Genomic DNA, 21,031 nt, shown 5'->3' on the forward strand with positions numbered 1-21,031 from the left:
GGAAAACTTGTGATACTTAATGTCACCCAATAGAATGAAACTTTAAAAAAAATCATATTTAGGGACTTACCAAGGACTGTTGGACTTCTTTGGTGGCAAGTTAAAGAATCTGCCTGCAGTAGGGAGACCTGGTTTTGATCCCTGGGTGGGGAAGATTCCCTGGAGAGGGGAATGGCTACCCATTCCGGTATTCTTGCCTGGAGAATCCCATGGGCAGAGGAGCCTGGTAGGCTATGGTCCATGGGATTGCAGAGTCAGACGTGACTGAGCGACTAACACTTTCACTTTTTACTCTCTGAACTGGAAGCCATCTGATGTGAAGAGCTGACTCATCGGAAAAGACTCAGATGCTGGGAAAGATAGAAGGCAAGAGGAGAAGGGGGTGGCAGAGGATGAGATGGTTAGACAGCCTCACTGACTCAGTGGACACGAATCTGAGCAAACTCTGGGAGATAGTGGAGGACAGAGGAGCCTGGTGTGCTACAGTCGGAGTCTCAAAGAGTCAGACTTAACTTTAGTGACTAAAAAAACAACAAAAACCAGCGGTCTGGGGTTAAGACCACCTTCCAATGCTGGGGGCACAGGTTTTGACCCCTGCTCAGGGAGCCAAGACTACATGCCACACATTGTGGCCAAGAAATAAGTTCAAAAAAGTCATGGAAACAATTTTCTGAAAAAGTATGGTACTGAAGTCACAAAGTGTAAAGTTAACCGGGGGAAAGAAGAGCATTGCATTCCGTTGAAATTTACCCTTACGACATACAGCTGGCGCCCCTGCTCACAAGACTTAGCAAGCTGAAGCTGTGTCCTGGAGGGAGGAATGGGCGTGAGCCAGGGGGGCTGATCTGAGGCAGGCTCATCTGTGATACATGCAACTGATTACTTACAGGTGGGTAAGGGAATTGCAGGACAGTGAGTTATTACTCATTATTTTGAAAATGTTGTCTTTAGGGATTGCACAGGGAAAACCTAAATAGGTCTTTAAAATGTAGCTAGGGGCAGGGATGGGCTTCTTGAATGTTTGGAAAATGAGTTTAAAGTGTTTGTTACCCAAAATTTTGTACATTTGTAAACTCAATTACACATGTGAATGTTAATACTCTGAATTATTTATTGTTTGCACAAGTGCACTGGGCAGTATTATGATAAATTCTTTAGGGTATAAGTCATTAACATATCTTAATATAAAAAGTATAAACTAAATTCTCACCTTTTAAAAGTTAAAAAAATTTTTTTAAAAAATGTAGCTCTGTAGAAAGCAAAAAGAGCTCCATTTTCATGTATCCAAAGACTGGATATTTTATGCTTAGGATCTTCTATGGCACTTTGAACCTTGTTTTTCAATATTTATTTATTTGATTGTGCCAGGTCTTAGTTGTGGCTTGTGGGATCTAGTTTCCTGACCAGGGGTTGAACCTGGTTCCCCTGCATTGGGAGTGCAGAGTCTTAGCCACTGGACCATTAGGGAAGTTCATTTGTTTTTCATAAGTATGGTTCAGTTAATATTTATCCCTTGATAGCTCTTGAACATTTCTGTATATATTTTCAGTTAAATTTATATAAAGATGCCTTATCTGTAGACTACATACACTTACCTCTTTAACTGCACTGTGTGTATTTTCTTTAAAGTATATATTTTATTGTATATGCTTTTTAATATATATAAATTTATATAATTTTAGTGTCCTTAACATAGAGTGTGGGTTTTTAGGTTTTCATGTAAGGAGCCCTAGACTAGGGTGTAGGGACATCTGATCCTTGACCCAGTTCTCTGGCTGTATATGCATGACGTTGGACAAACCTCAACCTCTTTATCTAAATATCTTGACTGGGAAAATAAGGGGCTTGGACTAGATCAGTGGTTTCCCACTTTTTTTGACTATGATCTGCGATAGTCTTTAATTTCTCACTGTGATCAGGACAGTCATACGTCTATTTATCTGACATACAAGTCTCACGTGACAATACCAGTCCTTACTACCCATGTTGCCCTCGGATACTTTTCATTCTGTTTACAACACTGGTGATGATTCACTAAGGTCAGTCCACAGCCCAATAACGATACCACTTTCAAGCAACATGCCCCAGGGATTTACAGTCTGCTTCTGTTTGAGGATTCTAGATGGTTTACAAGTGGGAAAAAAAAAAATTAATAACTGTAGAGTGGTTGAGAAATTCAGAGGCACAGGAGTTGCACCAACTGTTCTTTGTATCAACAGGTTGCTTGGTTTATCTTCTCATAGCAATGACCTCCTACTTGCATGGCATCCTATGATGCACAACAGAAAGAACAGCCTGTTCTTTCCTTAGTGTCATAAGGTAATGGACACATAGTCTCAGATTGCCCTGGGTCAAGTTCTAGGCCTCAGGTCATCTGTGCGGCCTTACAAGTCTTCTGTTCCACCTGTGGCTCAGGACATACCTCTGTCAACTGATAGAGTTGTGCTGTTAAGGCTAGGAAGAATCTGTATGTGTGCATGACATAAGGAAAAGCTTTTTTTCTGTTGTGTGCAACCCCCTGATATCAGTCATTTGCTTTGCTGTGATATATATGCACCTTCGCATCTCACCCCAGTCCAGGCAATGTACATGTACCTTTGATCAAATTTCCAGTCTTATAGGATCTCAGGTTCCCAGGTGGCACAAGTGGTAAAGAAACTGCCTGCCAATGCAGGAGGCATAAGAGACTCAGGTTCGATCCCTGGGTTGGGAAGATGCTCTGGAAGAGTGCAGGGCAGCTCAGTCCAGTACTCTGTTTGCCTGGAGAATCCCATAGACAGAGGAGCCTGGAGGGTTCATATGGTCACAGTCAGATACGACCGAAGTGACTTAGCAGGCACACTTGCACAGGTTCATGATCACTCAAAAGGGCTTTCCCAAGCTCTTGGACTAGGTTAGGAATGTCAGCTAAATGTTTCCATAAGTACCCTGCAACAACTTGACACCACCTATCCTAGAGTTGAGCCAGACTTTGTGTTATGGGGACAGTATTGCTGTATGACAAGATGGCTGTATGAGAATACACCAGTCACAAATACAGGGGGAGATGTGTCTCCAGGCCACTCTTCTGACCGACCAGCTAGTAATTTGGAGGCTCCTACTCCCTCTCTCAGGTTCACCATAAGGAATCACAGAACTCAAGAACATGTTCTACTTATGATCACAGTTTTATTACAGCAAAGGGATATAAATAAAATGCAGCCAGGGAATGCCCTGGTAGTCCAGTGGTTAGGACTCGGCACTTCCACTGCTTAAGTCCTGGGTTCAACCTTTGGTCAGGGAACTAAGATTTCACAAACCTTGCTGTGCAGCCAAAAAAAGAATTAACCAAAACCAGCCAAAGGGAAAGAGAAGAGGCACACACAAGGGAAAGGTATGAGAGAGTCCCAAATTCAAAGCTTCTGTTGTTCCCTCCCTGAACACCTCCCAGAAGACAGAACACCTCACCCTCCGTGCGCATGGCACGTTGATTCCTAAGTAAAGAGTACTGCCAACCTCAGAAGGGCACATGCTTCCGTGTCCAGAGCCTTCATTGGGCTTCCCTATGGGGATCATAACCTACCTTCCCTGGTGGCTCAGACGGTAAAGCGTCTGCCTACAATGTGGGAGACCCGGGTTCGATCCCTGGGTCAGGAAGATCTCCTGGAGAAGGAAATGGCAACCCACTCCAGTATTCTTGCCTGGAAAATCCCATGAACGGTGGAACCTGGTAGGCTACAGTCCATGGGGTCGCAAAGAGTTGGACACGACTGAGCAACTTCACTTCACTTATGTAGGTCATGAAGTTGAACTCCATAAAGTTATTCTCCAGCCTCCTTCCCCTCCTTTCCCCCAGAAATAGGGCTGATACCACCCAGATCAAAGTCCCAACTGCCTAATCACAACCCTGGTCTTTCAAGTCTTGCTGGGTAGCCCCATCATGAACCATCTCTTTCGCATAAACTGTCAGGACACTACAGTCTATAATAAACATTCCTATCACTCCAAAGGTTTCAGAGGATCCCGTCTATGTCTTTTCAAATTTAAACTACACACATAATGTCTTCAGTGGGTATGACAACTTGACAACTCAATGTTTACTATTTTTTTCCATTGTGTCTCGTACCCGTTATCCTTTTCCAGGAATCGCTCCATTTAATTTTCTTCCACTCCTGAGACTATACCGTAACAATCTTTCGAAATCGAATCACTAGATTATGGTCCTTGCGGCAAAACGGATTGTGACTGAGCTTGAAACCAAATGAAACTGAATTCAAACAAGAGTTACAGGGTGCCTGTGTAACATAAAATGATGCAGCATTTGTGACCAGTGACCTTCCATCTTTGACACAAGCAAGGAAGTCAGCTACACACACTTTGGAGTGTGCGCACGACGGCCACGGGCCACCCTCATTACGTCAAGCTCAAAGGCTCTTAAGGACGTGCGCGACCTCGCGCAGTATCTCGACTCCGTAGCGAGCTTAAGCACCTGCGCAGGCGCAGAAGCGGCGCGGGTGCCTCCCCTCAGGCACTGCTGCGGACATCCCCAGGGGCCTCGGCGACGGGGGCCGGAAGTGACGCATGTTCCGCCTTTCCGCGTCCCTCGCGGCGGGCGGCGGGCGTCGGGACGCAGCCGCGCACTCGGGTCCGGGTCTTCGCGGTCAACGGCTTCTTTGAGGGCCCCGCCGCAGCCGACCCGGCTCCTCGGTGGAGAGAAGATGGTGGGCCGGAACAGCGCCATCGCCGCCGGCGTGTGCGGGGCCCTTTTCATCGGTTACTGCATTTACTTCGACCGCAAGAGACGGAGTGACCCCAACTTCAAGAACAGGCTGCGAGAACGTGAGTGGGTCTCCGGTTCCCTGGGCCTCCCTCCCCCTCCCCCCGCGGCGCCCTCGTCCCCTCCTTCCCGCCGGCCGACCCGCCGCGCGCTGGGCGGCCGCGTGGTGCTGCAGGGTCTGGGCCCTGGAGCGCACACGCCACAGAAAGGTGATGGCGCCGCTTCCAGGGTTGCTCCCGGCTCGTGTGCCAACGAAAGCGTCCCTCCATTTTGGAGGAACGATTTTTCCCATTTTGTTTTCCCTAAACATGTACTGTGTAAGTGCAGATTCGTTTGTATTATAATTTAGGGGGTTGTGGCTCTTTTTTGCTGTTTATCTTTTTTCACCTCTTCCGAACTCGAAAGTCGGGTTTTTTGTGGTTTTTTTTTTTGTATTTTACGAATTTGTGCTTAGACTGAACCTGCAAATCCATCTTAGTATCATTCTCAAACGATAAGGTTGCATGCATTCTTAAACCCTCTTGGTAGCTCCACTGTAAAGGCTTCCAAGATATGAGTGAATGCTATAGAAATCGCAGGGGCGTCCAAAAGGCTGCACGTTTTCTGTGGCTCAGTCTTATTTCATACCTGCGACATCTTTGAAGAGAGATTTACAAGAAGGAAATCGTGTCGCCAAAACCTTTCGTGTTGTTTGAATTTCGGAGGTATGCTCGTTCGCAGCAACAGAAGAGCAAATTTGTTGCATTAAGAAATAATTTTGTAATCTTACCTAGGTTGCTCAGTCAGAATAGTTCTTGAAACTAGAATGTATAGGTAAATTACTAAAGCCCAGAAAAATACGAAAAAGTGATTAGCGTTTCACGTGTCCTTGGGTCACACGTGGCTGGGACTACCTTACTGGAAACTGCCACTCAGACCATCTGCAATATGATACCTGATTCTGGCTCTAGTGTCTCAGGAAGAAAGGGATATAGAGATGATTTTTTTTATTTATAGTCAGGTAAACTAATGGAAATAATGCTGCTTTGGATTCAGACACTGAGTTTCCTGACCCAGGTTAGTCACAGATGAGCAGTATGATCTTGGGTTTTCTGAGTCTTAATTACTTTCTTAGCTTGCAAATCAGGTATGGCCTCTTGTTGGTTTTGTGAAGATTAAAATGTTTGATGTGCTCACCACCATTCTTGACATGGAGAACATCCTATAAATTCCTGCTGTAAATGTAATGATTGGAATTTTTATCATTTTCCTGTAGCTTCCAAGAAATAGTTGGGCAGTGGTGGTGTGGAAGTAGATCTCTGTAAAGAATGGATTAACCCTTCCTTTGGAATCACTGCAGTCCTATTGTTGAAAACCTTGAGAAAACTAATTTTTGGTTGAAGAAATAATAAAAGCTGTGATTTTGAACAAATTGAGAAATCTGTTATTTTCACTTTTTTTTTTTTTCTTCCATAAATTTCTTCCTAGTTTCAGTAGTAGCCTAATGACTTAAGTGTCAGGCTTGAATTAGTAGCTGAATAACCTTGGGCAACAAATTTCAAGCTTTAGTTTCCTTCTTTTTTTGTAAAACATTATAATGTAGAATTTAGTGCGGTACCTGCACATGATAATTAATGAATGCTAAAGTCCTGGGTGTTCATTGGAAGGACTGATGCTAAAGCTGAAACTTCAACGCTTTGGCCACCTCATGCGAAGAGTTGACTCACTGGAAAAGATCCTGATGCTGGGAGGGATTGGGGGCAGGAGGAGAAGGGGACGACAGAGGATGAGATGGCAGGATGGCATCACCGACTTGATGGACATGAGTTTGAGTGAACTCCTGGAGTTGGTGATGGACAGGGAAGCCTGGTGTGCTGTGATTCATGGGTCCCAAAGAGTCAGACAGGACTGAGCAACCAAACTGAAAGATTGTTTATCAATATAATTGTTATTTTGTATTTTCTTAAGCAAGTAAAACATGCTCAGAGTAATTTTGAAGTCCTTTTGTATGGTTGACTGATTTTAAGAACTTGAGGGTGTTTTGTATTTGTGGGGTGTAATTGATTTCAGTTTAGTTAATTTTTCATTTTCTTAGCTTAATTTCTAATAGAATATTTATATCTGTAATACTGTTCATGGGGTTCTCAAGGCAAGAATACTGAAGTGGTTTGCCATATCCTTCTCCAGTGGACCACATTTTGTCAAAACTCTTTACCATGGCCCTATGGCTCATAGTTTCATTGAGTTGGACAAGGCTGTGATCCAGTTTGTTGCAAGATCAGTTTGGTTAGTTTTCTGTAATTGTGGTTTCCATTCTGTCTGCCCTCTAGATAAGGATAAAAGGCTTGTGGAAGCTTCCTGATGAGAGAGACTAACTGGGGGGAATCTGGGTCTTGTTCAGTAAATCTTTAACCCAGTTTTCTGTTGATGGGTGGGGCTGTGTTCCCTCCAGGTAGTTTGGCCTGTGGTAGGGATAATGAAGACCTCCTTCAAAAGGACTTATGCCAGAACCCTTGTATTCAGTACCCTGGCCACGCCTCCATGGGAGACTCCTGGACAACACGGGCAAGTCTGGCTCAGTCTCCTGGGGGGCCACTGCTCGTTTCTCCTGCGTCCTGGTGAGCACAAGGACCTTTGTTTGTGCCTTCCAAGAGTCTGTTTCCCCAGTGGTGTGGAAGTTCTATAATCAAATCCCACTGGCCTCCAGAGTTAAATTCCCTGGGGGTTCTCAGTTCCTTTGCAGGATCTCCACATTGGGAAATCTGTTGTGGACCCTAGAACTTTCACAACAGTACAAGAGCTTCTTTGGTATGATTGTTCTCCAGTTTGTGGGTTGTCTGCTCAGTGGCTCTGTGGTGGGGCTTATACATCCTACCTTCATTGGAAGGACTGATGCTGAAGGTCCAGCTCCAATACTTTGGCCACCTGGTGCGAAAAACTGACTCGTGGGAAAAGACCCTGATGCTGGGAAATACTGAAGAAAGGAGAAGGGGAGAACAGAGGATAAGATGGTTGGATGGCATCACCAACTGGATGGACAACGAGTTTGAGCAAGCTCTGGGAGTTGGTGATAGACAGGGAAGCCTGGTGTGCTGCCATTTATGGGGTCTCAAAGAGTTGGACTGAGCCACTGAATTGACTCATCTGTAATAAAAGGGCAGAGTTTTTCAAATCAGTGTTTCTGAAGGTTTTTTGGTTTTGTTTTTAGGAAAAGAGAATTAGGCTGTTTAAAATAGGTTTGAAGTTAAATCAAGACTAATTTATTCAATTTTTTTCTTACCTTCCATTAATGTGAGATTACCAGAAACTCCTACAGCATAATTTTTATCTAAATAATCATTAATAAATGATAATTAACCTACAAAGTACCAACTACAGATGTTTTTCATTTTACAGCACTGTATGAAATGATTCTTTTTTTTTTAAATGATTCATTTTAAAATAAAGTAATTAAAATGATTGCTTTAGATTCGGGACTTTTTGTATTTTATGTGTATTTTTTTTAGTCTAACTTGTTCGGTTTACGCAGAGACACTTTGGACTGATTTCTAGCAAATACTGTGTCAGTCTGCTGATTGAATATGTAGTAGCTCCTTGATTTTTCAGTTTGTTATCTGCCCATTTGTCAGAGATACTGTTTGATAAATAAGTTGATGTAACAAGTTAGTTGTCTTACAAAAGTAAAGTGAGAATTTTAATCTTACTGCTGTAAATTTAAAGCAGCTAAGCAAGCTTAAAATTTGGTAACTACCAAACATTCAGCAACAATCACACATTCTTCTCCACTCCGTTAAAAAACCACATATGTATGTATGTTTGGAAATCAGGCTTCTTTCTACTATTATCACTTTTGTCATTTTCTGCAAATTTTGACGTAACAAATTTTATCTCTGTTTATTCCACAAACTTGCTGTGTTTATTTCTGAGATGCCTTTTATATTGATGGGCATATCTTCACTTATCTGCAGTGTAGAGTAATGTCTGAGTGAAATTCTGCTTCCTGAGTGTTTGGATTGCCACTCCACCACCCATTAGTTGTGATCTTGGTAAATTATCTCTGTGATAACATGGTGATGATATTAGTACCTGTCTTCCTGTTGCTGTGAGGATAAATAAGCAGGATAGGATAGTGTAGGATAGTGTCTCTTGAATCTAAAACAAGTGCTTATCCTTAACATCAAGTGCTCCATGTCCAATCCTAGTACTCTTCCCAGCACATTGGTATCATGATCTTTTAATAACTAGTTAATATAGTCTGGTGTCATTCTGCCAAAAGAGAGCGGAACCTTAATTGAGGTTATATATTCTGTTTCTCCACAGTTGCCTAATGATGAAACCCTAAGAAAGGTAGTTAGGAAAAATAGGCAGTCTTCAAATTAATAGTAAGATCAGCTTTAACCTATATGTATATTTTTGAAAATGCTAAGGCCTTAGAGTTGTAGCACTTTATGTAATCTGGGCGCTAGAATTGGCTAAAGATACTGGTGGTAAACCTAGTTTGTAAATGCAAGTTAGAAAAGGTTCCCTGACCAGAGTAAATTAACCATTTGTGTGCACTTAGGTCACAGCCTCTCTATTCATGCATTGAAAATTTGATTTATAGAATTTTGTTTCTCAGTAATAAAGCATGTCTGATCTTTTTTGAGAGTTGATATTTATTTGCTGACCCAGTCATAAGTATTAGAGCTTTACCTTTCTTAGCCACATGGTGCCTTTGGTAATTTTAACTGGTTAATGAAACTAACTTAACTACCTAGCATAGTACAACTCCTTAGCTGAGGAGTTGGTTGCTATTGAGCTCCTGAATGCTTATATCTCAATAGTGCCAACCAGGCACTGAAAAATACAGTAACTAATTTAATCCTCATATCAGCTCTGTGAAGCAGATATTGTTCTTAAACCAGGTTTACATAAGGAGAAAGAGAGGCATAGTAAGTTAACTGTAACTTGCCCAAGATCACACTGCTAGTCAGTGGAAGATCTGGGGTATAAAGGAAACCCAAGCTTCCTTGTGCCAGCACCCTTTCTCATGGAGTATACAATTAAAGTGAAAGTCACTCAGTTGTGTCTGACTCTTTGCTACCCCATGGAATTCTCCAGGCCAGAATACTGGAGTGGGTAGCCATTCCCTTCTCGGGGGGATCTTCCCAACCCAGAGATCAAAGCCAGGTTTCCCGCATTGCAGGCAGATTCTTCACCAGGTGAGCCACCAGGGACGCCCAGGAACACTGGAGTGGGGAGCCTGTTCCTTTCTCCAGGGGATCTTCCCAACCCAGGATTTGAACCAGGATCTTCTGCATTGCAGGCGGATTCTTTACCAGCTGAACTACCAGGGAGGTCCATGCAATTAAACAGCAGCTTAAAATATTGTTAGTGTCCTACTACTGATTTGATTTTAAAGGTTGACTAGTTGATTTAAACAATGCCACTTACTCCTGAGTTTGTACTATCACTATTTCATGTCAGAAACAAAAGCAACCTACAGACTGCAGGGCGAGCGTTTTTTCCCTTAACTGGCAGTAATTATTTGAGTGCTGCCTTTCTTCACTCTTATTTTTGCCAAATGCATAAATACTGTGCTTCTTTTCTCAAGAAAGCTTTTTCAAATGCTGTTTTTTAAATTGTTTTCTTATTTAATAATGCCAGATAGTTTTCAAAATTTAGTAAAGACAGAGTCAGTTATATTTCAGTAATAAAATTCCATCACAACAACAGAGGCTTGATTCTTGGTCATGTGTCTGTCCTGTGGAGGTGGGGGAGAGAGACTTTCTCTACTCAGGATGCTTCCAACAGCTGAGTCTCTTAATTATCTCCATGTTGCAAACTGCTGATCCTGGTACCCCAGAGGGAAGGACAAAGCTTCTGTCCAGGAATGTCCCATTGCCGGTCACTGACCTGAACTATTTTTATGTCTCTGACAAATCACAAGAAAAAAAGCCTGAGTTGGTCATGTTTTGCAAATAGAATGAGTACCACAGCAATCAGACTTTTGATTCCCATTTTAATAATAAAATGAAAATATTCCCTTTCTTGCAGGAAGAAAAAAACAAAAGCTTGCCAAGGAGAGAGCTGGGCTTTCCAAGGTAATAATCTTTTTTTATAGTCCACTTCAAATGTATATTTTGAGAAAGCTAATTGGTATCAGACACTGATTTTATGTTTTAAAGTAGAATTTCTAAGAACAGTTACTAACTCTGTTCCCCTGCAGATTTTTCAGTCCTTCTTATTTCCCCTTTGTCAGCCTTCTAGCCGACAGCTTACTGTGCGAACAGTGTTTGAGGGTGGTAAGATGATAGGCTCTGAAGACACTTACCAAAAAGTTCAAACTTTTTCACTTAGCTGCTCCAAAATAACAAAACATTTATTACTAATTCCTTTAGAAGAACCATGTTACTCATTTTGAAAGTTACATAAGATTATTCACACCCACTGATCCACAATCCCACTGCCTGTCAGATTTTTACCTTGTAATATGTAAATGTAGACTTAAGTCTTATTCATTTTTTTACTTTTCATAGATCCTATGTTCAAGATTATTTTTAATGACTAGATTTATTTATCTGTTTTATAAAGAGCATTATGTATAGGTAAATGTTAATCACTGGGCATATAGCTTTTTTTTTTTTTTTTTTTTAATTGAAATTAGTTCCACCATCTGGATATCCAGTACTTCGACCTACTGGATCAGTAGTAGTTCTTTTTAAAGCAAGTTGAAGCAGTGAAAAAATTAGATCCATTAATGTTACATTTGAGTAATTAACACACCTAACTGACTGGATATGATAATAGCAAGATGAAACTGGGAGGCAGTCCCTTTGTTTCCCTGTTATGTCCAAGCTACCTTTCTGAAATATGTAATATATTCATTATGTTTTCAGAAGTCTTGTCTTTCTAAGGATATAGAAAATGGATGTGTTACAGGTATAATTCAAAGATATTTCTGGTTTGGTTCCAGACCACTGTCGTAAAGAGACTGAATTTTTTGGTTTCCTGGTCCATGTAATAGTTGTATTTACAGTACACTGTGTACATAGCATTGCCTGCTGTCTGATAACTGTACCCACCTGTAGTAGGAGTGTATATGATAATACTCAAGAACTTCTATTAGTAGTCTAGGTTTTTAAATAAAAAGGGACTTTTTAAAGACTTGGTTTACATTTTTTACAAAGATAATGCATGATCATTTGATTTGGTAATATATAACAAGCCTAAAACAAAAACACAGAAAGGCAAAGTTAATTAAATAAGGCTGCTTGTTTGAAATAGCAAAAAAAAAAAAAAAAAATCAGAAGCAGCTCAAATGCCCAACAAATAGATCATGATTATACAGTTATATATTCCTCAATATAGTTATATAAAAATCTATGAGAATGGCCATCAAAAAATGTCAGTTTTAAAGTTCATATTTTGTGGTAAAGATATATCTGTACTCTCTTTTTACTTGAGGTTTGATTCACAGCTTTCTAAGAACTGTTCAAACACTAGTTTTATCAAAAAGGATTTTTTTTCTTGCATTTATTTTAAAGTAGATATTAAACTCCTATCCTTGAGTGTTGTTGAGTAAATTTCTTTTTATCAGCTTTCATAATGAGCTGATTTTTTTTTATAATTTTTTGTATTGTGTATATCCCTGGAGTAAACCAGCCGGTTACTAAATATTCTATTTTTAAACAGTTACCTGACCTTAAAGATGCTGAAGCCGTTCAGAAATTCTTTCTAGAAGAAATACAGCTTGGTGAAGAATTACTAGCTCAAGGTAATTAATAGTCATTGAAAGACTAGGAAACTAGATAGGTAATAAGGGGCTTTTTTGTGCAGTGTGGCTTTGTTTTAAAAAGGTATTCTTAAAATTTCTGGGATGGGGGATAATTAGGGAGTTTGGGTTGGACATGTTCACACTGCTATGTTAAAAATGGATAACTGACAACCTACTGTATAACACATGGAACTCCGCTCATGTTATGTGGCAGCCTGGATTGGAGGGGAGTTTTGGGGGGAGTGAATACGTGTGTTTGTGTGGCTGAGTCCCTTTGCTGTTCACTTGGAACAATCACAACATTGTTAGTCAGCTATACTCCAATACAAAACAATTTTTAAGGGATATTCTAAATATTTCAAAAATTAGGCATTTAATAATATGAGGCATTTAATTTAATAATGTAAGGAAAATAAGTAATTTTACAAATGAGGTTGCTTTTAAAGTAGTTTAAAAGAATATAGCCAATTGTAATATGTAAACAGTAACTGAGAGAAATATCTGGGAATATAATTTCCTCAACTCCTTCACCTGATCTTCAGATCTTTCCCAGTACCTATAGGAAGGAATGACTAATAGAATACATCCCAGAGAAGGTTAGTTTACCTGTTCAAGGTTACACAGTTAATGGCATATGGTTTTCAGAAACAGTGATCTAAATCTCATCTAGAATTTAGGCTTTGTGCTTTGTGTATTCCATCAATAGAATTAAGAATTCTTTCTAAAAAATTACTATTATGAAATTAAAATGATCATTTTTCAAATTTGAGAACCATAATTCATTCAATAATTGAGTTTCTTAAATGTATTTATATTTTTATTGTCAAAATAGCTTTTATCACAAAAGTAGCTTTGAAATAGTTGCTGTCGTTAGTAGAAATGGTATCAAGTGTTGTTTTTCTTATTCTCACTGTTGTATTATAATAGATTTGACATTATTGAACTACATGATGCAGGTCATTTGTGGATTTTTAATCATTGGGCAAAGTAAAGCACTTAAGGCCTCATAAAGATCATTTGAGAGACTATAATTTCATTACTTTAATATTGAAAGAAAAGTAAAGCATGTATAGTATCTATTTCTAAGGAAAGAGATTGTAATATTTCAACCTATGCAAAGATGATGTCAGTATTTGTTCATAAAGATGTCAGTATTTGTTCATACTCATAAAGATGTCAGTTTATGACAATCAAATTTCCCTTCTAGCCTCCAAAATAAACATAATGTAAAAAAATTTATCTCAGATACTGTAGTGCTCTCCCAGTTACTTGATTATCTTAGAGATCACTTACTGTGGCCGTTTCTCTTTGACTTGAGCTGTTAGATATATATTGACAAGAACAGTTAACTCATGAGGGGAGTGAAGGGGTCAGGAAAGGATAGGGAAGCGTTTTTTATTTTTTATTCCCTTATATTCCACATTTCAGCCTAGCACACCCCAAGAGTTACGTAACTCAGCTGCTAAGCCGCCTTTATTCTGGTGGAATCCACCAGACCAGCCTGAGGTTGGAATTAGGGAAAGGTAAGCCATGAGGAAGCATGAGCAGTTTAGGCAGTGAGTCTCATTGCTTGACACGGCCTCCCACCTGCAGGTGTCTTCGTCTGTGATAACTGAGCGGTATCTCGGGATAAGTGAGTAGGATCAAGGCTGCAGTGTGGAGAGGAAATGGTTTCATTTCTACACTAAATTGCTGTGATTGTTTGCAAACAGTTTCCAGTGTGTTTAGAAGTTTTAGGAGGTGTGTCAGCCAAAGACCCCCTGTGTTCTACACATACCACTCTGGTAACAGCTCTATTTATTTCCATATAATAATTAGAATTAATATTCGCAGACAATACTGTGAGCCCCTCCGTTGCCTGTAAACTCTGTGGCCTGAGGACTCAGTGGCCATCGTGGCGTTGCAATTTCCAAGCCAGTGGAGCCTTGTGGCCCTGCTGGGGGTCCAGGCCTGTGTGGGAGGCCTGCACCTTATAGTTCCCTTTTTAATGCTGCTTTGTAGAATTGAAGCTTTCTTCAATTTGAGTAGTTTAAATAAAAATGTTATGTAGCAGGCAGTTCCTCATTTACCAGTCCCTTATTTGGTCCCATTTGTACTCAGGGTTGGAAAACTTTCGTGTTTATTGGTTTATTATAAATAATACTATTCAGGAGTAACCAGCTGTAGGAGATGCACAGGGTTAGGGGGTGGAGAACTTTCATGCCTTCTCTGGAGGTGCCACCCTTCTAGTCTTTGATATATTTACCAACCCAGAATCCTAAGAAATAATTTTTTGACAGAATTTCTTCATTTTCCCCTGAAGAGTTACAAATGGTCCAGTCCCTACATTAAATTGCTTAGCAAGCCTAGAAAAATCAACACTAAGTGAAAAAGAGAATCAGTGAAACTGTATAACAAGTGTAGGAGAACATGAGATAAACCAGGGAAACATTTTCAGGTCTCCTTCAGGCTGCACCTTGAATTTCCTGAGAGAGAAGGCCTAGGCACTGAGGAAAGGGAGAGCATTCTGCCCAGCAGAGGAATGGATGGTGACTTCCATCTTGTAACACTTGGTTTGATCTTGCTCTGCTATGTCCTAAGTGGATTATATGCTGCTTTCTAAGCTGTTTCTCAAGGTACCACTTGAGATCTGGCCATTCAGTCAGCAAAAGTTTTATGAAAGTTGTAGCAACATTCCATGTGAAGGAAGCTCAAGATGACAGGTTGACCACTCTTGAGGTTGTGTCATTGTGTATGTGTATCCTGGATCTACAGGATTCTTAGGCATTGCTTGCTGTTGGATCTGCAGAGAGGATAACTGCTGGTGATGACTAGGTTCAGAAGAGATTAAAGGCCTGTAGGTGTCTACTTGCGTGTGGTGATATTCACATAGTGTGAGGGGTTTAAAGTGAAAGTGGGCTTGTCCACCTCAGTCCTCCAATCTTCCAGTTCTCTCTTCTCGTAAAAAAAATGTTTCATTGTTAGCAACTTCTTAAGTAATCTTTGAGAAATACTCAGTATATAACTAGTAATAAACTTAGACATTTCTGTACCTTAATTTCCCCCCCTTTGAAAGTGTTACTGGAGTCCCTTCATACATATAATCTGACTTACTCCTGTTGGTGGCTTCTTAGTTATACGAGTGTACTATATTTTCTAGATTTTTACCTGCGTGATGTTTTTGGTCATTATCATTTGGAGAAATAGTGAAGACTGGAGGGTTGAAATTTGGACAAAGGCAAAGGCTTTGAAAATATTGGTATCTTTCTGTAAATCCTGCAGGTGAATATGAGAAGGGTGTGGACCATCTGACAAACGCGATTGCTGTGTGTGGACAGCCGCAGCAGTTACTGCAAGTGTTGCAGCAGACTCTCCCACCACCAGTGTTCCAGATGCTTCTGACTAAGCTCCCGACAATTAGTCAGGTAAAGATCTGAACTGTACGTAAGTGAGTAGAGTCTGAGAGTTCGGCATTTAAAAACGAGCCTCATGAGCATGGTGACATGAGACTCCTCCGTATAGTGGGAATAGTGCTAGAGACACCAGTGCTTGACCGATAGAAGCACACCCAGACGAAGGGGCAGAGAACCTAGCGATCACGCCCAGGAGCGTGACCGGAAGGAAGTCTCTCTAGCGCTAAATCTCAGGCCTTGGTGTTCATATCCCCAAATTGAGATCACTCCCAGCTGAGAGATCTTCTAAACCTAGCTTTCTGCCACCTCTTTTGCGAGACCTCTTGGTTAAGTGGCAGAGGACAAAGGAGCCAAGACGGCACAGCCTAGAAATCAGACCTTTGAAGGCCTGTGGCTTCCTCAGACCTTACTTATCTGAAGGCCTCAGTGTCTCTGCTAATGCTGAGTTGGGCTTTGAGTTTGGAGCTGTTCGATACATCCTCATTGATACAGTAGGTTAAGCATAACTTACAAGTTGATTAAAATGCATCCCATTCATTTTAAATACTCAAGGAGCCCCAAATGAATCTACTTTTTAGAATATTATGTCTATTAAATGAATTTTCATGGTTGATATAATTGAAAATTAATAAAAATGACTGGTTAGTTCTTTAAACTGAGCTTTTACTCATCTGGATTGGAAAAAGACAAGAAAAGTTTCCAAAGATCTAAAGGAAAGAATTGAAAGAGCAAGAAGCTGGATTTTGATCCTTCTTATTTTATTTTTTGATCCTAATGAATGTGGTTCCCAGTCTCTTGTCAAAATCCTCTAACATTACTCACCTTTTGAAAGACAGCATAGCATAGTGCTTTTGGAAAATTGACCTGAGGATGATGTCTTTTGAAATATGGATGATTTCAGGATGAAGCTTGAATTCCTCAGTAAGAATGGCCTTTTTTACTTTGTTCACTTGTGCCATGTTACGTGGAAATATTTTCAAAATACTAATATTTCAGAATACTGTATTCCTTCTTTGTATAATGACAGACCATTTACAGGCCAATAAGGAAATGTTTGGAGGATAGAATGGTCACTAAAACACTAATCATTATTTTTAGTTCATATGGGAGTGAATAGAGATCTTAAATTCATTTTGATTTTAGTTAAAAAATTGACTAACATAACACAATATAATGTTACGCTTCCTTTATTTTATTGACTTGAATTTTGAGGTGGGGCTGACAGATTATTTTCTTAAATAAAAATGGTGTATGAGATGTTAACTATTGACATTTCAATATGAATAAATTTCACGGAGATTGGAATCAGAGATCAGAAAAGCATTTTATATTGAACTTAGAATCCTGATTAAATGCTTATACTTTTTAAAATTTATAAGTATTTATAAATATTTTCTCTTTCAGAGAATTGTAAGTGCTCAGAGCTTGGCTGAAGATGATGTGGAATGAGAAACAAATGTCAACATAATGATCTCAATTAAAACATATTTTTAAAATCTTAACTCAGAAGGTGATCAGCTCTGGGGGAGTAAGGGCAGATAAGCTTGTTATGGACTGTCCTCCACAGTGAAGTCTACCAAAGTTAATTTTTACTTTGTGTAGATCCATTTGTCTGTTTTATTTATTTTTCCCAGTGAAAAGTGTATTTTGATAGAGAGCTTTTCATTTTATAAATACACTATGAATTACTGAAATATGCATTTTGTTTATTCCTAAATGTGTAATTAGAATGTACATATAACATCCCATTACATTAAAAATACTCAGTGCTCGGTTTTGAAAGGCCCAAAAAAAGGTAGAAGAAAACTGAAGAATATACTTGTTTTGCTCTACATCAGAAAGTTGGCTAGAAACTTGTGTTGATCAAAACTGAGCATTAAAATAAGAGATTATTTCTTTCCATTTAATCTCTTAAATATGTGTAATGTGCTGCTATGCTATAATAACAACTTCACCCCCTCCCTTGAAATGTTTTCTTTAAATCAATAGGTTTGATGTATTCTGGATATTTATCTCCTTGTATTTTAGATACATGTAGTTGCGGATAGCACCAGGAATTAGATGCTATACATTCTTAATCTGGCTGAGTAAGCTTTACCAGTTAATGTCTGCCCACTTGCCTCATATATAGACTGAGGAAATGGGTCTGCTAATTCAGCTTCTAATTCCTTTGGTTCTGTGCAGCATTTTCAAATCCCTCTTTCTGAGGAAAATACCTGTTTGGGCAGCCAGCCCTTGCATTTTTTTATACTCTAAATTTTGCATGCTTGCCTGACTTAGTATTTCTGAATTGGTTTTTTTAAAGGTATAACGTGTTGATTTTCACTGAAATCATGGTTCTGTCACTACTTTGGTAAATTAACCTGAAACGTAACCTTCACGGTAACTGGGACGATATGCTTGTAAAAGTGTTTGCTCCCTTTTGCTTTTATCCTCAGTGTACCTCTTTAATACCCTACCAACCCTTATCTTGTATGAGAATAAGGTGTAACTTTGTGGCTGAAGACTTGAATGAAGATAATGGGACCTTTTATTCTCTAAATAGTGACATACTATCTGCAGCCACAGATTAAATACCAGACCTAAGAATAAAGATCCTTGGTACTTAGTGGTGTCTGTTGAGTGGCATTTCTCATTGTACAGATTGCCTTTATTCTGTCTGAAAGTCTGTGGAGAGACCTTTTCTATGTACATATTTTCTTAATAGGGTTTCGTGGTGGTTGTGATGTAGTGGGAAGAGTTTGGAGGATGGTTTTAGTTTCCGCCTCTGGATAATCACCTAGCCTTGGGCAAGGCCATGTTACATCTCTGGACTCCAGTATTCTCATCTGTACAATAAGAACATCAGACTAGGCCACTCACACTTCCTGGTGACTTTTCCTCAGGAACCTTTCAGGTTTGTGATCCTGAGCCCTTAAACAGTGTGCTTTTTTCCAGTGACAACCCTACAGGCTCTTTAGGGGGTGAGGTGGGATGAGACGAACACTACAATCATGTTGATCGGTTCATTTTCCTAGTAGGATCCCAAATCCAAAGTAGTGCACTGGTGCCCAGTCCGTGATTGGCCATGCAACTAGGAAGCAGTCTTCGTTCCTGCGTTTGCCAAATGGGGACGGACTGGGACAGTTGGGGATTGCAGGCGAGGAAAGAGCAAGGGGCAGGCAGCTGGCCAAGAGAGGAGGAGGGGTCAGCCTAGGATTTATTTTAGGAGGGGATGCTTACTGTGTGCCCTTGTGAACTCTAATGCAGTCCAAGCTGGGTGTCACTTGGCTTTATGGAAAATAATCGCTTTGCTTTAATGCTTACTGAAGAGGCACTGAAGTGCTTATAGTAGAGTTGATTTTGCCCAGTACATATTACTTGAATGACAGTTTCGGTGCTTTAAAAATTGTTCAGTCACTAAGTTGTGTCCAACTCTTTGCGACTCCATGGACTACAGCATGCCAGACTTCCCTGTCTTTCACTATCTCCCGGAGTTTGTGCAAACTCACGTCCATTGAGTCAGTGATGCTATCTAACCATCTCATCCTCTGCCTCCCCCTTCTTTTGCCTTCGGTCTTTCCCAGCATCAGGGTCTTTTCCAGTAGTCGGCTCTTCGCATCAGATGGCCAGAGTAGTAGAACTTCAGCTTCATTCAGCATTGGTCCTACAAATGCATATTCAGGGCTGATTTCCTCTAGGATTGATTGGTTTGAACTCCCTGCCGTCCAGTGGACTCTGAAGAGTCTTCTCCAGTACCACAATTCAAAAGTATCAGTTCTTTGGTGCTCAGCCTTCTTTATGGTCCAATTCTCACATCTGTACATGACTACTGGGAAAAATAGGCCTTTGTTGGCAAAGTGATATCTCTGCTTTTTAGTACACTGTCTAGGTTTGCCATAGTTTTCCTTCCACAGACCAAGTGTCTTTTAATTTCATGGCTGCAGTCACTGTCCATGGTGATTATGAAGCCCAAGAAATTGAGTCATTTACCACTTTTACCCCTTCTGTTTGCCATGAAAAATTAGATACCACTTTCGAAAACTATAGCAATATCACTAGAGGTATATTGTGTTAAAAATTACTGCTGGTACCAAAACTTTTTTTGCTTCTAGACACATAATTGCTGAACACTCACATAGTGATGGAACCAGGCAATGGTGGGGATGCTGGCCAAATGGGGCTCAACCCAAGACTTAAGTCAAGTGGAATAGCTTGGATGTTGTCATTTGTTAAAGTTGCACTTACATCTTTGGAAATGAAAATGTTAGTGCACATTGGCATGCTTCCTTGAACAAAGATCTGCTGTTTGGTTCCACAGTTTGTGCTTAGAGTCTTCAACTCTTATTTGGTTGCTCTGTATATTTTCTCTTTGCTGAAAACTTGAAATCTCACTGTGCATCCGTTTCCCAAGTTCGTGGATTACAAACATTACTCTGAATGCTTTCTGGTAGGTTGGCCACTGACCACCTCCACTTCATGAAGTTCTTTGGGGATTTTATCTTGTTCCTTCATCTGGAACCTACTGTGTGGCCATCTCATTTTTAAGTTTCTATTTGTATTTATATCTGTGTAGTAGCGTAGTTAAACGTTTCTTGAAGAAGCGGCCCTCTGTAGATGTTCTGTGTCCCAGCAGTACGTTTCCCTCTTGTCACCAGGGGCCAAGGACCTGGGTAGGTTCTGTGATCTGTGATTGCCATTTTCCTTGCTTCTGGTGTTTGCCCCTTGGTGGGCAAGGCTGGTCTAGAGGTCTGTTTCAGGCTTCCTGGTGGGAGGCGCTGGTCCACGCCCACTCGTGGGTGGAGCTTGGTCTTGGCCCTCTAGTGGGCAGGGACGCGTCTAAAGGTACGGGGCTCTATTCTGCCCTCTGGGTGGTTTGGCCTGTGAGTCCCAGCATAGGAGCCTGCAGGCTGTCAGGTGGGGCCAGGTCTCACAGCCAAAGATGGAAAAAATGCCTGCTGCCAACTGGAGTTAACATAGGTCCCAGCTGCGTCTGCCACCAGCTTACATGACCCCGGAGAGCCACAGCTGCTCCCCACCTGCCCAGGGGACCCTTGAGGAGCAGCAGATAGGTCTGACCCAGTCTTCTTTGTCCTGTGCTGGACCCTGTGTGCACCCTCCTGGAGTGAAATCTCCTTTTCCCTCAGTCTTGGGGGTTCCTGCGACCAA

At 40.7% G+C, this 21,031-nt stretch overlaps 1 protein-coding gene and 1 non-coding gene across 2 annotated transcripts; both read left to right on the plus strand.

Annotated features, from left to right (window-relative positions):
* The first annotated feature begins 3,153 nt into the window (after positions 1 to 3,153).
* On the plus strand, positions 3,154 to 18,490 carry LOC120860501 (mitochondrial import receptor subunit TOM20 homolog). Its single transcript, XM_040236335.1, has 5 exons — positions 3,154 to 4,818; positions 10,772 to 10,818; positions 12,410 to 12,491; positions 15,753 to 15,895; positions 17,288 to 18,490. The coding sequence occupies exons 1-5, from the start codon at positions 4,698 to 4,700 to the stop codon at positions 17,330 to 17,332; spliced, it is 438 nt and encodes a 145-aa protein (XP_040092269.1). The 5' UTR covers positions 3,154 to 4,697; the 3' UTR covers positions 17,333 to 18,490.
* Positions 5,260 to 5,394, plus strand: LOC120860518. The gene has a single exon (XR_005720347.1). It is a non-coding gene; the product is annotated as a small nucleolar RNA SNORA14 (small nucleolar RNA).
* Positions 18,491 to 21,031: the final 2,541 nt, after the last annotated feature.

The sequence above is a fragment of the Oryx dammah genome, unplaced genomic scaffold (genome assembly GCF_014754425.2).
Source record: "Oryx dammah isolate SB20612 unplaced genomic scaffold, SCBI_Odam_1.1 HiC_scaffold_11077, whole genome shotgun sequence".
In the NCBI taxonomy this organism is placed as follows: Eukaryota; Metazoa; Chordata; class Mammalia; order Artiodactyla; family Bovidae; genus Oryx; species Oryx dammah.